The 15,293-nt window shown below is 42.4% G+C and overlaps 1 protein-coding gene across 4 annotated transcripts in view; it reads right to left on the reverse strand.

Annotated features, from left to right (window-relative positions):
* Positions 1–15,293, reverse strand: part of SLC35E2B (solute carrier family 35 member E2B) — a 42,690-nt gene that overhangs the window by 3,822 nt on the left and 23,575 nt on the right. For 3 of the 4 annotated variants that reach the window (XM_003413213.4, XM_023552152.2, XM_023552153.2), the window contains exons 6-9: positions 7,004–7,124; positions 4,720–4,773; positions 3,905–3,977; positions 1,958–2,103 (exon numbers count right to left, since the gene is read on the reverse strand). In XM_003413213.4, the coding sequence (XP_003413261.1) occupies positions 1,958–2,103; positions 3,905–3,977; positions 4,720–4,773; positions 7,004–7,124 (394 nt within the window). The remainder of the gene's footprint in view (positions 1–1,957; positions 2,104–3,904; positions 3,978–4,719; positions 4,774–7,003; positions 7,125–15,293) is intronic. The other variant, XM_064281102.1, reaches the window with a different exon arrangement.

Consider the following 15,293-nt stretch of genomic DNA (forward strand, 5'->3'; position numbering starts at 1 on the left):
TGCAGCTTTACAGAGGGCTGGCTCGCTCCTTCTTTTTTAGAGGGAGTGCTTTTTATTATGAAAAATGTGAAATAAGCAGAAAAGTAGAAAAAAGCATTACAACGAACATGCATATATACTTGATCCCAGTGGGATCAAACACACACACCACACATACATTTATACATATGTCCCTGGGTGGATCAAACAGTTAATGCACTTGGCTGCTGACCAAAGGTTTAGAGGTTCGAGTCCACCTAGAGGCTCCTCGGAAGGCCTGGAGATCTACTTCTGAAAAATCACCCACTGGAAACCCTATGGGGTATAGTTCTACTCTGACACACATGGGGTTGCCATGAGTCAGAACTGACTCGACAGTAACTAGTACTGGTTATAGTGCGGAAAAAAAAAAAAAAAAAGCTATTTAAAAAAAGAGTTGAATTGTTGAATTGGCAAATGTTTTTTTAGACATGTTTTTACCACAATTAAAAAACAAAACAAGAATGGATTTTTCTGTTCATTGCTTGCTGGTGATTTCAGCATATTCTCTTACGTTTGTGACTGAAAACGCCTGTCTTCAAGTTGTCCTCTTGTTGCCTACATCAGGTCCAGAGGTGAAAGAAACTCAGGGGTCTTTAGCTCACCTCTAAGTCTCCAGACCTATGCTGCCCCATGGGGAGGCACTGGCCACGGGGCCACTTAAATATAAATGGATTAAAGTGAAGTAAAATTAACAAATCCAGTTCCTCAGTGACTAGGCACATTCCCAGGCCCCATGTGGCTGGTGGCTCCCTTGCTGGGCAGCAGGGGAGAGACATGCCCATCCTCAGGTCTACGACAGTGCTGTCCTAGGCATAAGGTGCACAGACCACTCTGAACAACTGACTCCTTTTCTAACTGAAAGAATTTCTAAGGGAATTTCCTAAAAGATACATTTCACATTACCACTGGCATTTCAAGTAGGACCAATGTACAATGCCCTACTAATTAGAGTCTCCAACCACATTCCTCAGTACAGAATTTTACAATTAAATAAAAAATCACCTTATTTATTTGTATTTATGCTCATTACTTATTTACATTTATTTTATTTCTTACTTGCACTTATTATTGATCATTTTTATTTATACTTTATTTATTGTTGTAGCAGTCCCGTCGACTCTGACTCATGGCGACCCCATGTGTGTCAGAGTGCAACTGCTCCACGGGGTTTTTAAGGCTGTGACCTTTTGCAAGCAGATTGCCAGGTGTGTCTTCTGAGGTGGCTCTGGGTCAGTTCAAACCACCAACCTTTAAGTCAAGAGCTTAACCGTTGGCATCGCCCGTGGACTCTATGTACTTCTTCTTCATTTGTACTTCTATTTATTTTTAATATTATTTATGGATTATGTTATTAAATTTTATTATTTTAGGCATTTATAGAAATGCCTAAGTGTCAAGTAGGCAGACAGCCTGAGCCCGGTGTCACGGGAAATCCCTCGCCAGTGGCATCACTAGGGTTGGTGTCACCCAGTGTGGTAACTCACGGTGTCACCGCCCCCCATGCAAATTACCACAATATTGTAGCTAAAACACCCCAAAATTTGACAAAATCAGTGGCTAGAAGAACACTGGCAGCAACCAAAGCAAGAGGCCATGCTTGTAGCACACACGTGCGGATGAAGCCACGTGATTGGAGCCGTCACTGTAATTGGGTAATAACGACAGCTCTGACCCGAGTGCGTTACAACGTTCAAAAAGTAAATCAGTGTGGAGTTCTAGTCTTGTGGGTATATTGATACATGTAAGCTGGGCTTATAAAAAAATGTTTTGTCGTTATAACTAACTACATGGATATTTTTATAAAAAATAATAAATTTCTGCTGAAACACTGCACAAAAAATTTTATAGTTACTTCGGTGTCACCTCCTCTGACAGTGTCACCTGGTGTGGTCTGCACGCCCACACCCCGCTCGTGATGCCCCTGGCCTTTGCTCACCTGAAGGTCACCGGGGAGATCTTCCCCATCAGGGCGTAGGCCGTGACGCTCTGCAGGTGGAACAGTACGCCGTCCATCAGCAGCAGCAGCACCACATCCTGATTGTACCGGAAGCTCTTCCCACTCCTTCCAATCACTGGCATATCCTGGCACCAAGACAAGGATGCTCCACTGGGCACTCGTCCTACTTATCCACTGTCCTCTGGGAAGATGCCCCTGCTGCCAAAATGTCCCTTGTGCCCGGCAATCTGGGTTTATGAATTGTTGTTATGGAGAGCTCTGAAGGTGCCCTTTTAGGGTAGTGGTGTGGGCTGAATTGTGTCCCCCCAAAAGATATGTCACGTCCTAAGCCCAGGTACCTATGAACATGACCCTGTTTGCAAATTGGGTCACTGTAGTTGTAACCAAGTAAAAATGAGGTCATACTGGATTACGGTGGGCCCTAAATCCAATGAATGGTATCTTTATAAGAAGAGGGAGATGAGAGACAGAGACACAGGGAAGAGAGCCACGTGACCACAGAGGCAGAGACTGGAGTTATACTGTCATAAGCCAAGGAATGCCTGGGGGCTATGAGAACCTGGAAAAGGCAAGGAAGGATCCTCCCCTAGAGCCTTCAGGAAGAGCATGGCCCTGCCAACACCTTGATTTTGGACTTCTGGCCTCCGGAACACTGAGAGAATAAATTTCTCTGGTTTTAAGTACCCAGCATATGGTACTTTGTTACAGCAGCCTAGGAATCTAACACAGACAGCAAGTGAACAATACACAGCATACATATTAAACATACAGTTTCCCTCAATCGACCACTCCAATTCCAACCATCTATCCCAGAGAAACACTCTTATCTGCAAAACACATGGACACAAGAAGTTCCCCGTCACATGTCTGTAACAGTGAAAAGCAGAGGGCAGCCAAGTGTCCATCAAGGGGAAAGCCAGGGGTCGGGGGGGGGGTCATACTCTTGAGCAAGAAACTGCTGTTCACATCTGACATGGCCAAGATCCAGTTCTCGGACAGGAGAGCACGGCTCGCCTCATGTTACAAAAAAGTCTGCACAGATTATACACGTACTCTCTAAAACTAATGGGATCACATTACATACATGCACACGTGTGTCCATTTATACCCTCACAGACAATGTCTGAAACAAAGTCGTCATATTATCAAAAGGGGGTGCCCCTAGGAGTGTGACAGGGTGGGTTGGGAGACAGACTTTCATTTTCATTTTATATGCTCTGCATTGTTGACTTTTCTACAGTGGGCACATGTGATTCCTTTCCATCAAAAAAAAAAAAAATGAAGCAAACCTAAAAACCTCTCACAAAGAATTCAGAAGCCTGCCGTAGTTGGGATTTGGCTGGATATGCCTTACATGGGCATGCTTAGCAGAGGAGGAGAGGCCCAAGCAAGGTGGTGGTTTCTGCTTTCTCTTCCTTCTACTGGGCATATCACTGCCTCTTTATAAACATCTCAGCAGAGCTAATATATCAAACAGAGGCAGTGTGGTTCAGTGGTAGAATTCTCACCATCCATGATTTTTATGAAGGAGACTAAGGTTCGATTCCCGGCCAAGGCACAGCCACCGCCTATCTGTCAGGGGAGGCTTGGGTGTTGCTATGATGCTGAACAGGTTTCAGTGGAGCTTCCAGAATAAGTCTAGGAAGAAAGGCCTGGCAACCTGTCTCCAAAAACTAGCCAATGAAAACTCTATGGGTTACAGCCATCCAATCCACAACTGACCATGGAAATGGCACAGGACTGGGCAGCGCTCCACACCTGTACATGGGGTCACCATGAGTTGAGGCTGATTCAATGGCAGCTAACAATAAGAACAACGTACCAGCCAACTACCCGCAGAACCTGGAAAGTTTAATCACCCTGCTCCCGAATGGTAGGGTTAGCCAGCAGCCCTGGGCCAAGGAAGGTCACATTTTCAGAACCCACCATGAAGAAGATCCAGGCTGGGATGAGCATGACCACTGCGGCAGCGCTGGTGTAGAACTGCAGCTCCGGGGCCCTGCAGAGGAAGCAAGAGAAGGCATCTGAGTCTTTGCCCCACCCCGGGAGGAGCTGGGTCTTAACCAGACGCTTGACAACTAGGCAACGCTTCCCATGATATATCAGAAGCCCTCAGCACAGGGATTTCTCCATAAAGGACACAAGTGCACTAGAGCTTTATTTCCTCTGGGGATGACAGGAAGGACCTGTAGGTGGCAGAGGGAACCAAAGCAGTTGTCCAGAAATTAAAACCAGTCTGAGGGTTGAGGCGCCTCAAAAGGGTAGCTGAAAACATTTTTTTTTTTCTTCCAGGTTTCAACAAAGTATTTTTAAAGGCCACCGGGAGTCCCTGGGTGGTAGACATGGTTAATGAACTCGGCTGCTAAATGAAAGGTTGGAGGTTCAAGTTCACCCAAAGGCACCTCAGCGATCTACTTCAGAAAAATCAGTCATTAAAAACCCTACAGAGGGATGTCACTGAATTACATATGTAGAAACTGTTGAATTGATGTATGTTTTGCTGTGTATATTCTCAACAACAATAAAGTTAATAAAATTTAAAAAGAAAAGAAAACCCTATCGCACTCAGCTCTCCTCTGACACACACATGGGGGCGACCTGAGTCAGATCAACTTGACGGCAATTGGTTTAAGCCAATGTGGGAAAGTGTCAGGTCTTAGGGGTATTTTGAATCTTAAAACAGGAAAGATTATCCCCCAGGGCTTTATGAAATTAGAGATTTCACTTTTGATGATACTTACGAGAACCTGTATTTGTCCCCACTGAGGAGCTTTTTTGAAAAAACATTTTGCAAACTAGAATAAAGAAAAGAAAAGGTTATGTATTGATACACATCAGAGAACATCAAATGGACAGTGTTTGTGTTCTTACTAAATGACGGTGACAAGGGTTCGGACATTTGGGGAGTAGCCACTGCACTGTCACAGGGACAGGCACTGGTCTGGGCACTTTCAAGCAGCCTCTCACCATCAAGGTGGGCTTGACGCCCATCCTGTTTTGCAGGTCGGTAAACTGAGACGCTCAATGGTGGAGTAACCTGTTTGAGGTCACACAGCTCTTAGATCTTAAAGACCCCAAAGTCTATGCTCCAAGCACTGCACAAGCCCTTCTGTTATAGATTGAACTGTGTTCTCCCAAATATGTGTTGAAGTTCTGGCCCCTGTACTTAATGGATGTGACCCTGTTTGGAAATAGGATTTTCTTTGTCATGTTAATGAGGTCATACCAGTGCAGGTGGGTCCGAAACCTAATCCCTCTGAGTTATAAAAAAGCAGAATAGACACAGAGACACACATGGGGAAGATGGATGACATGTGAGGACCCATCTAGAAGCCATCTACAAGCCAAGGATCACCGGCAAACACCAACAACTAGGAGAGAGGCCCACAGAAGGAATCCACATGGCTGGGATCCTGATTTGGACTTTTAGCCTCCAGAACTGGGAGGCAATAAATTCCTGTTCTTTAAAGCCACCTCCTAAAAATAATGACTATCACCCATAAGTACTGCACTCCTTTAAAAAAAATCACCTATATGAGGACAAATGGTCAACAATTAAAAAAAGATGAGAATGTAAGGGGCAGGGGGGAAACTAGATTAATGGAAACGGAACAACCTGAATGGAAATAATGAGAATGTTCACACATTGTGAAGAATATAACCCATGTCACTGAATAACTTGTGTAGCAATTGTTAAATGGGAACCTAAGCTGCTATGTAAACCTGCAGCAAAAACACAATAAAATATTATTAAAAAAAAAAAAAAAGCCACTTCCTTATGGTGATTCTTTTATGGCAGCACTAGGAGGCTGAGACACTCCCTATGAATGGAGTCCCATGAGTCAGTGGCCACCCTAGGCTGGCACCCAGGATGCCCCAGATGTGTGAGTGATTAATCCCAGAGGCCATTTAAGGCCTAAAGACCCCAGGAGAAAAACATGGACAAGACTCACAAACAGGACAGATAAGCCATGGGAGAAGGCACAAATGGGCGAGGGCAAAACTAAACAGCATCATCCTCAATGGCAAGGATGGGGTCAGAGACTCTCACCGACCAGACTATCACTCGAAACAATCATTTTGGAGGTGAGCCAGCAGCACGGGTCAGGAGCCCTTCAGAGAAGTTTGTGGGCTCAGCTGACAATCCCTCTTCTAGAATTCACCCTACAGGGCGGTTGGAAATTCAGATGGCTTGACTCATATAAGAAGATATTCCCCACAACATTATATATGAACAAGAGGAGCTGGGAGCTTGGCAACACTGGAATGGTTGAGCCGTGGCACAAATTAAAGATGGCCAGTTAGAAATTCAGATGGCTTGACTCATACAAGGAAACCCTGGTGGTGTAGTGGGCAGTTCTACTCTATCCTATGGGGTCACTACGAGTTGGAATCAACTCAACACCAGTGGATTTTATACCACTTCACACCCACTAACCCATAAAACTCACTGCCGTTGAGTTGATTCCAACTCACAGTGACCCCGTAGGATACAGTAGAACTGGCCCATAGAGTTTCCAAGGAGTGCCTGGTGGATTTGAACTGCTGACCCTTTGGTTTGCAGCCATAGCTCTTAACCACCATGCCACCAGGGTTTCCTCACACCCACTAGCTCTATGGCTGTTAACCAAGAGGTCAGAAGTTCGAATCCGCCAGGCGCCTCTTGGAAAGTCTATGAGACAGTTCTACTCTGTCCTATAGGGTCGCTATGAGTCGGCATCGACTCGACAGCAGTGGGTTTGGTTTGGTTTTAGGAAGTGGTCACGACAATCAGGTTTTATGGGCATTGTCTGAAGCAATGCCCATAAAACAACATGAAACTTAAAAAAGTAAGATGCAAATTGGACATGTGATAGAATCCATACTATGTTTCTAAGAAAGGCAAATGCAGAGAAAAAGCAATGGAAGGAAATACGTCAAAACGTTAAAAGTGGAATTGAAGACGGTCTTTAACTTAGCTATACTATTCAAAACCTAAAGCATGAGCCTGTTTTACTTTAGCAAGAATAACAATAAATGACTCACCAGTCCATGATGTTGGTGGACAAGGCAGCGGAAAAGCCCAGGACATTGAAGCTCAGCTCAGTCGCGGTGCACAGCGCCAGCCCTCCCATGACTGGGATGAGTGAGAGGTTGACCAGCAGCCCTGAAGAGAGCGCAGGCACACAGTGACTGCAAGTCTGATGCTAGACGCCAAGGCTGTTCTTATCCCTCCTCATGAAAGTTATGGCCTTCTCTGACAGGGAATACAACAGAGAGTCCTGGACGGAGCAGGAGAAAAGTGTGGAGCAGAACTCAAATTCACGTAAAAAGACCAGACTTAATCGTCTGACTGAGACTGGAGGAACCCTCGAAGCCATGGCCCCCGGAACTAAAACCATTCCCGAAGCCCACTCTTCAGACAAAGATTAGGCTGGACTATAAAACATAAAATAATATTCGTGAAGATTGTGCTTCTTAGTTCAATCAGATACACGAGACCAAATGGGCAGCTCCTGTCTGAAAGCAGGCTGAGAAGCCAGGAAGGGACAGGAACTGGTTGAATGGATACAAGAAATTGGGGTGGGAACGGGGAGTGTGCTGTCACATTATAGGGATTGTAACTAATGTCACATAACAACATGCGTATAAATTTTTGTATGAGAAATTAACTTGAACTATAAACTTTCACCTAAAGCACACGCACACAAAAAAAGTTATGGTCTTTCAAGTTAATTAAAAAACTAACACATATACACTGGTATATACCCTGGTGGCACAGTGGTTAGGCACTTGGCTGCTAAGTGAAAGGTCAGAGGTTTAAACCCACCAGCCGCTCCGCAGGAGAAAAATGTCACAGTCTGTTTCAGTAAAGATTACAGCCTTGGAAACTCTATGGGGCAGTTCTACTCTATCCTATGGGTTCACTACGAGTTGGAAACAACTCAACGCCAGTGGATTTTATACCACTTCATACCCACTAACCCATAAAAACCCACTGCCGTTGAGTTGATTCCAACTCACAGTGACCCCATAGGACACAGTAGAACTGGCCCATAGAGTTTCCAAGGAGTACCTGGTGGATTTGAACTGCTGACCCTTTGGTTTGCAGCCATAGCTCTTAACCACCATGCCACCAGGGTTTCCTCACACCCACTAGGGCAGCTATTATCAAAAAGATGACAGTAACAAGTGTTGGTGAAAACCCACACCACCAAGGATGTGGAAAAACTGGAACCCTCCCCCACTGCTGATGGGAATATAAAATAGTGCAGCCGCTGTGGAAAACAATTTTGCAGTTCCTCAAAAAGTTCAACATAGAATTACCACGTGACCCAGCAATTCCACTCCTAAGTATATGCCCAAAAGAAATAAAAACATACGTGTACACAGAAACTTGTACACCAATGTTCATAGCAGCATTAGTCATAACAACCAAAATCTGGAAACAACCCAAGTGTCCGTCAATAGATGAATGGGTAAACAAGCTGTGGTGTGTCCAGGCAATGGCATGTTACTGGGTCATAAAAAAGAATAAAGTTCTGATACATGTTACAACATGGGTGAGCCTTGAAAAATTATCCTCAGTAAAAGAAGCCAGACACAAAAGGTTACACAATGTATGATTTATATGAAATATCCAGAAAAGGAGCCCTGGTGGCCCAGTGGTTAAGAGCTTAGATGCTAACCAAAAGGTCAGCAGTTTGAATCCACCAGCCGCACCTTGGAAACCCTACGGGGCAGTTCTACCCTGTCCTGTTGGGTCACTATGAGTAGGAATCAATTTGACAGCAATGGGTTTTCTGGGTTTTATCCAGAACAGGTAAATCCATAGAGACAGAAAGCAGATTTCGTAATTGCCTGGGCTGCCCAGAGGGGGGAACGGGCTTAATGGGTACAGGGTGCTTTGCCGGGTGATGGAAATGTTCTGGGATCAGAGGGGTGGTGGTTGCACAACACTGAATGTACTAAATGCCTCTGAACTGCTCACTTGAAAATGGTTTATGGTATGTTGTGTGAATTTCACTTCAAAAAAAAGAAAAATGAGTATGTATCAGTTTCTTTTTACTTTGGGGGGAAAATGAAGCAAGCAAGTATCCAGGTCTGCAAATAAGTCCCATGACCCTCTCCAAAGGCAGGTGGCCCATGAGGCTCCCACATGAGAGCTGGCTGCCAGGATGCTTCCCTGTGGGAGGACATGTACACATGAACCCCAGCTCCCAAGTCCCTCCCTGTCCCATAAGTCCACACACCTCACTTGTGAAGTGAGGAGGTGAACAAGATGGTCTCCAGGAAATTCTATCACAAAGGGGAAACCTCAATGGGGTGTGTGTGTGTGTATGTGCAATCTTATTCCCTAGCACAGAGCGGGCCTTCTCTATTCCCCCACATTGAGTTCATTTCCTTTTTATTTTCCTTCTGAAATATAATATACAGCCTTTACATGAATGATGAAAAATTCATTCACTGCAATGGAAAATCACATTGCCCGCCACACATTTATCTCAGAAATAGGGCATCAGGTACCACTCTGTATCTCTGCTTTGCTTTTAGCCTCAGGATTTATTTTGAGATTCAAAGGATACCAGAGTATGGGCCTCTCATATCTAGCAAAAAGGGGCAGAATCTCAGTCCCTGAACATGTCCGTGTTGACCTCACAAGAATATGAATGTCTTCCCTTGTCACGGGACAGCGCTGCCTAGAGCAGTAACTCAAATTCCTATTGTGAATTGCATGGAGTTGGCTCCGACTCATGGTGACCTATGTATAACAGAACAAAACGTTGCCCAGTCCTGTACCATCTTCATGATCATTGGTATGTTTGAATCCATTATCATAGCTATGGCATCAATCCATCTTATGGAAGGTTTCCCTTGCCTTCATTGACCCTTTACTTTACCAACCACGATGTTCTTTTCTAGCGATTGGTCTTTTCTGATGATGTCTCCAAAGTAAGTAAGCCGAAGTCACACCATCCACGCTTTTAAGGAAAATTATGGTTGTATTTCCTCTTAAGACTTATTTATTCATTCTGGCAGTCCATGGTATATATTCAGTATTCTTTGCCAATACCAGAATTTGAATACATCAATTCTTCTCTGGTCTTCCTTTTTCATTGTTCAGCTTTTACATGCACATGAGGCAACTGAAAAGACCTTGGCTTAGACACACCTTAGTCATCAAAGTGACATCTCTGTCACTTAAAACTTTAAAGAGGTATTTTGCAGCAGGTTTGCACAGTGCAACATGTCATTTAATTTCTTGACTGCTGCTTCCATGGACATTGGTTCTTGATTCAAGTAGAATGAAATTCTTGACAATTTCAATATATTACGCATTTATCATGATATTGTTTATTGATTATGCTTGGTAAAGTAGAGAGTCAGTGAAAAAGAAGACCCTCAACAAGATGGATTGGCATGGTGGCTGCAAAAATTGGCTCAAACCCATAGCAACGATTGTGAGGATGGTGCAAGACAGGGCAGCATTTCATTGTTGTACGTAGGGTCACTATAAGTTGGAACTGAATGGACAGCACCTAACAACACAAGCACCCAACAACAATAACATGAATCAAATTACTTAGGAAGCGATAAATGAAGAGAAAGTCTAACCAATGAATCTCCATGAGTTGAGTCAACATAGCAAACCCACAGACGGCCTGTGGTCAAGAGGACGTGGGCTCAAAAGAGAAAACCTGGGCCTGTCCAAGGAAAATCTCTATCCGCTCAGTTTTCTATTGCTTGTTCTTGTCTTCTGGCCTGCCTGGAAATTTTTGTTTGACGATGGACAATGACATATAGCCTACAGAGAAAACTGGAAACTGTGGGTACTGTTTTATTCTCCAGCGAGGACTTGCTTTTGCCATGGGCAGGCAGTCAGCGTGTGGGCATACGCCTCACCCAGCATGGACTTCAGTGGATTCAGGTCCCAAATGAAGCTCCTCGTGGCAGGCTTCGCACTCCAGTCTTGCCCTGCCGGTCCTCGAGATTGTTTTGCTCAGATTCTCTGTCACTGCTCAAGAACCAGCGGTGTCTTGAGGGGAGAGCAGAGCTGTGTGCAAGGGTCACATCTTTGGGTGACCTCTGAAATCTAGGTCCCTTGAGTCTCCCTAACTCAATCATTCTCCAGTGCCTCTAAAAACATTATTATTTTTTTTGCTAAATTTCTTCAAGATTTTCTATTTGTTCTCAGAAAGAGAGTTGGTGTGACACAAGCTTGTCCACCACAGGGGGAAGCCAAATTATGATGTTTTGAAGTCAACTGAAATAAATCCTTTTTGAGTAGTTAAGCTACCAGCTCACACTCAATAAGGTTCATTTGTTTCATTTTGCTTGTGATTTTTGGGAACCGCTTTTTACATTTTGATTTGATTTTTATAATCACATAAAACAATGTCAAGGTCCCAAAAGCATCCCTATAAAACATCTAGCTACGTCCTCATCTCCTTAACCTTCCTTTCTTAGGCAACAATGTGCCTTAGTTTTAAGATCTCACCATTCTTCTAATAAAAGCAAATACATTCAGTCTTCATTATTTGCAGATTCCATACTTGGACATGCGTCCACTCAATAAAGTTTCATTTCAGCCCCCAAATTCAATGCTCGTGGTGCTTCTGCACTCATTCACACACACACACAGAGCAGCAAAAAATAAGAGTCGCCCGACGTACACGTTCCCCTCTGAGGCTGAACAAGGCAACTCTCTGCCTTGTTTCAGCTCTCACACCTTAAACAAGTGTCCTTCTTGTGGTCTATTTTAGTGCTACTTTTTTTTTTTTGGGCATTTTGGTTGGTGATTTTACTATTTTAAATGACCCCAAGCACTATAAGATAGATAATGATACTGGTGAGGAGTGACCTTCTTGGGTCAAGTAGACACAAGACCATGTGAGCGACTCCTGTCTGGAGGTGAGATGAGAAGGAAGAGGGTGACAGGAGCTGGTTGAATGGACACAGGAAATACTGGGTGGAGAGGAGGAGTGTGTTGTCACATTGTAGGGAGAACAATGATTACACAATGTGTGTATAAGCTTTTGTATGAGAAACTGACTTGAATTGTAAACTTCCATTTGAAAGCACAATAAAAAAATAAAATAACCCAACTGCTGCAAAATATACTTTTTTTTCTAGCGCACATGGAACATTCTCTAGAATAGACCACATATTAGGTCATAAAACAAACCTTTGCAGAGTCCAAAACATTGAAATATTACAAAGCATCTTCTCAGACCACAAGGCAATAAAACTAGAGATCAATAACAGAAAAACTAGGGAAAAGAAATCAAATACTTGGAAAATGAACAATACCCTCCTGAAAAAAGACTGGGTTATAGAAGACATCAAGGAGGGAATAAGGAAATTCTTAGAAAACAACGAGAATGAAAATACTTCCTATCAAAACCTCTGGGACACAGCAAAAGCAGTGCTCAGAGGCCAATTTATATCGATAAATGCACACATACAAAAAGAAGAAAGAGCCAAAATCAGAGAACTGTCCCTACAACTTGAACAAATAGAAACTGAGCAACAAAAGAATCCATCAGGCACCAGAAGAAAACAAATAATAAAAATTAGAGCTGAACTAAATGAATTAGAGAACAGAAAAACAATTGAAAGAATTAACAAAGCCAAAAGCTGGTTCTTTGAAAAAATTAACAAAATTGATAAACCATTGGCTAGACTGACTAAAGAAATACAGGAAAGGAAACAAATAACCCAAATAAGAAACGAGAAGGACCACATCACAACAGAACCAAATGAAATTAAAAGAATCATTTCAGATTATTATGAAAAATTGTACTCTAACAAATTTGAAAACCTAGAAGAAATGGATGAATTCCTGGAAAAACACTACCTACCTAAACTAACACATTCAGAAGTAGAACAACTAAATAGACCCATAACAAAAAAAGAGATGGAAACGGTAATCAAAAAACTCCCAACAAAAAAAAGCCCTGGCCCGGACGGCTTCACTGCAGAGTTCTACAAAACTCTCAGAGAAGAGTTAACACCACTACATCTGAAGGTATTCCAAAGCATAGAAAATGACGGAATACTACCCAACTCATTCTATGAAGCCACCATCTCCCTGATACCAAAACCAGGTAAAGACATTACAAAAAAAGAAAATTATAGACCTATATCCCTCATGAACATAGATGCAAAAATCCTCAACAAAATTCTAGCCAATAGAATCCAACAACACATCAAAAAAATAATTCACCCTGATCAAGTGGGATTTATACCAGGTATGCAAGGCTGGTTGAATATCAGAAAAACCATTAATGTAATCCATCACATAAATAAAACAAAAGACAAAAACCACATGATCTTATCAATTGATGCAGAAAAGGCATTTGACAAAGTCCAACACCCATTTATGATAAAAACTCTTACCAAAATAGGAATTGAAGGAAAATTCCTCAACATAATAAAGGGCATCTATGCAAAGCCAACAGCCAATATCACTCTAAATGGAGAGAACCTGAAAGCATTTCCCTTGAGAACGGGAACCAGACAAGGATGCCCTTTATCACCGCTCTTATTCAACATCGTGCTGGAAGTCCTAGCCAGGGCAATTAGGCTAGACAAAGAAATAAAAGGTATCCGGATTGGCAAGGAAGAAGTAAAGTTATCACTATTTGCAGATGACATGATTATATACACAGAAAACCCTAAGGAATCCTCCAGAAAACTACTGAAATTAATAGAAGAGTTTGGCAGAGTCTCAGGTTATAAAATAAACATACAAAAATCACTTGGATTCCTCTACATCAACAAAAAGAACACTGAAGAGGAAATCACCAAATCAATACCATTCACAGTAGCCCCCAAGAAGATAAGATACTTAGGAATAAATCTTACCAAGGATGTAAAAGATCTATACAAAGAAAACTACAAAGCTCTACTCCAAGAAATTCAAAAGGACATACTTAAGTGGAAAAACATACCTTGCTCATGGATAGGAAGACTTAACATAGTAAAAATGTCTATTCTACCAAAAGCCATCTATACATTTAATGCACTTCCGATCCAAATTCCAACGTCATATTTTAAGGGGATAGAGAAACAAATCACCACTTTCATATGGAAGGGAAAGAAGCCCCGGATAAGCAAAGCACTACTGAAAAAGAAGAAGAAAGTAGGAGGCCTCACTTTACCTGATTTCAGAACCTATTATACAGCCACAGTAGTCAAAACAGCCTGGTACTGGTACAACAACAGGCACATAGACCAATGGAACAGAATTGAGAACCCAGACATAGATCCATCCACGTATGAGCAGCTGATATTTGACAAAGGACCAGTGTCAATTAATTGGGGAAAAGAAAGCCTTTTTAACAAATGGTGCTGGCATAACTGGATATCCATTTGCAAAAAAATGAAACAGGACCCATACCTTACACCATGCACAAAAACTAACTCCAAGTGGATCAAAGACCTAAACATAAAGACTAAAACGATAAAGATCATGGAAGAAAAAATTGGGACAACCCTAGGAGCCCTAATACAAGGCATAAACAGAATACAAAACATTACCAAAAATGATGAAGAGAAACCCGATAACTGGGAGCTCCTAAAAATCAAACACCTATGCTCATCTAAAGACTTCACCAAAAGAGTAAAAAGACCACCTACAGACTGGGAAAGAATTTTCAGCTATGACATCTCAGACCAGCGCCTGATCTCTAAAATCTACATGATTCTGTCAAAACTCAACCACAAAAAGACAAACAACCCAATCAAAAAGTGGGCAAAGGATATGAACACGCACTTCACTAAAGAAGATATTCAGGCAGCTAACAGATATATGAGAAAATGCTCTCGATCATTAGCCATTAGAGAAATGCAAATTAAAACTACGATGAGATTCCATCTCACACCGGCAAGGCTGGCATTAATCCAAAAAACACAAAAGAATAAATGTTGGAGAGGCTGCGGAGAGATTGGAACTCTTATACACTGCTGGTGGGAATGTAAAATGGTACAACCACTTTGGAAATCTATCTGGGGTTATCTTAAACAGTTAGAAATAGAACTACCATACAACCCAGAAATCCCACTCCTGGGAATATACCCTAGAGATACAAGAGCCTTCATACAAACAGATATATGCACACCCATGTTTATTGCAGCTCTGTTTACAATAGCAAAAAGTTGGAAGCAACCAAGATGTCCATCAATGGATGAATGGGTAAATAAATTGTGGTATATTCACACAATGGAATACTACGCATCGATAAAGAACAGTGACGAATCTGTGAAACATTTCATAACATGGAGGAACCTGGAAGGCATTATGCTGAGCGAAATTAGTCAGAGGCAAAAGGAC

The sequence above is a fragment of the Loxodonta africana genome, chromosome 3 (assembly GCF_030014295.1).
Source record: "Loxodonta africana isolate mLoxAfr1 chromosome 3, mLoxAfr1.hap2, whole genome shotgun sequence".
NCBI lineage: Eukaryota > Metazoa > Chordata > Mammalia > Proboscidea > Elephantidae > Loxodonta > Loxodonta africana.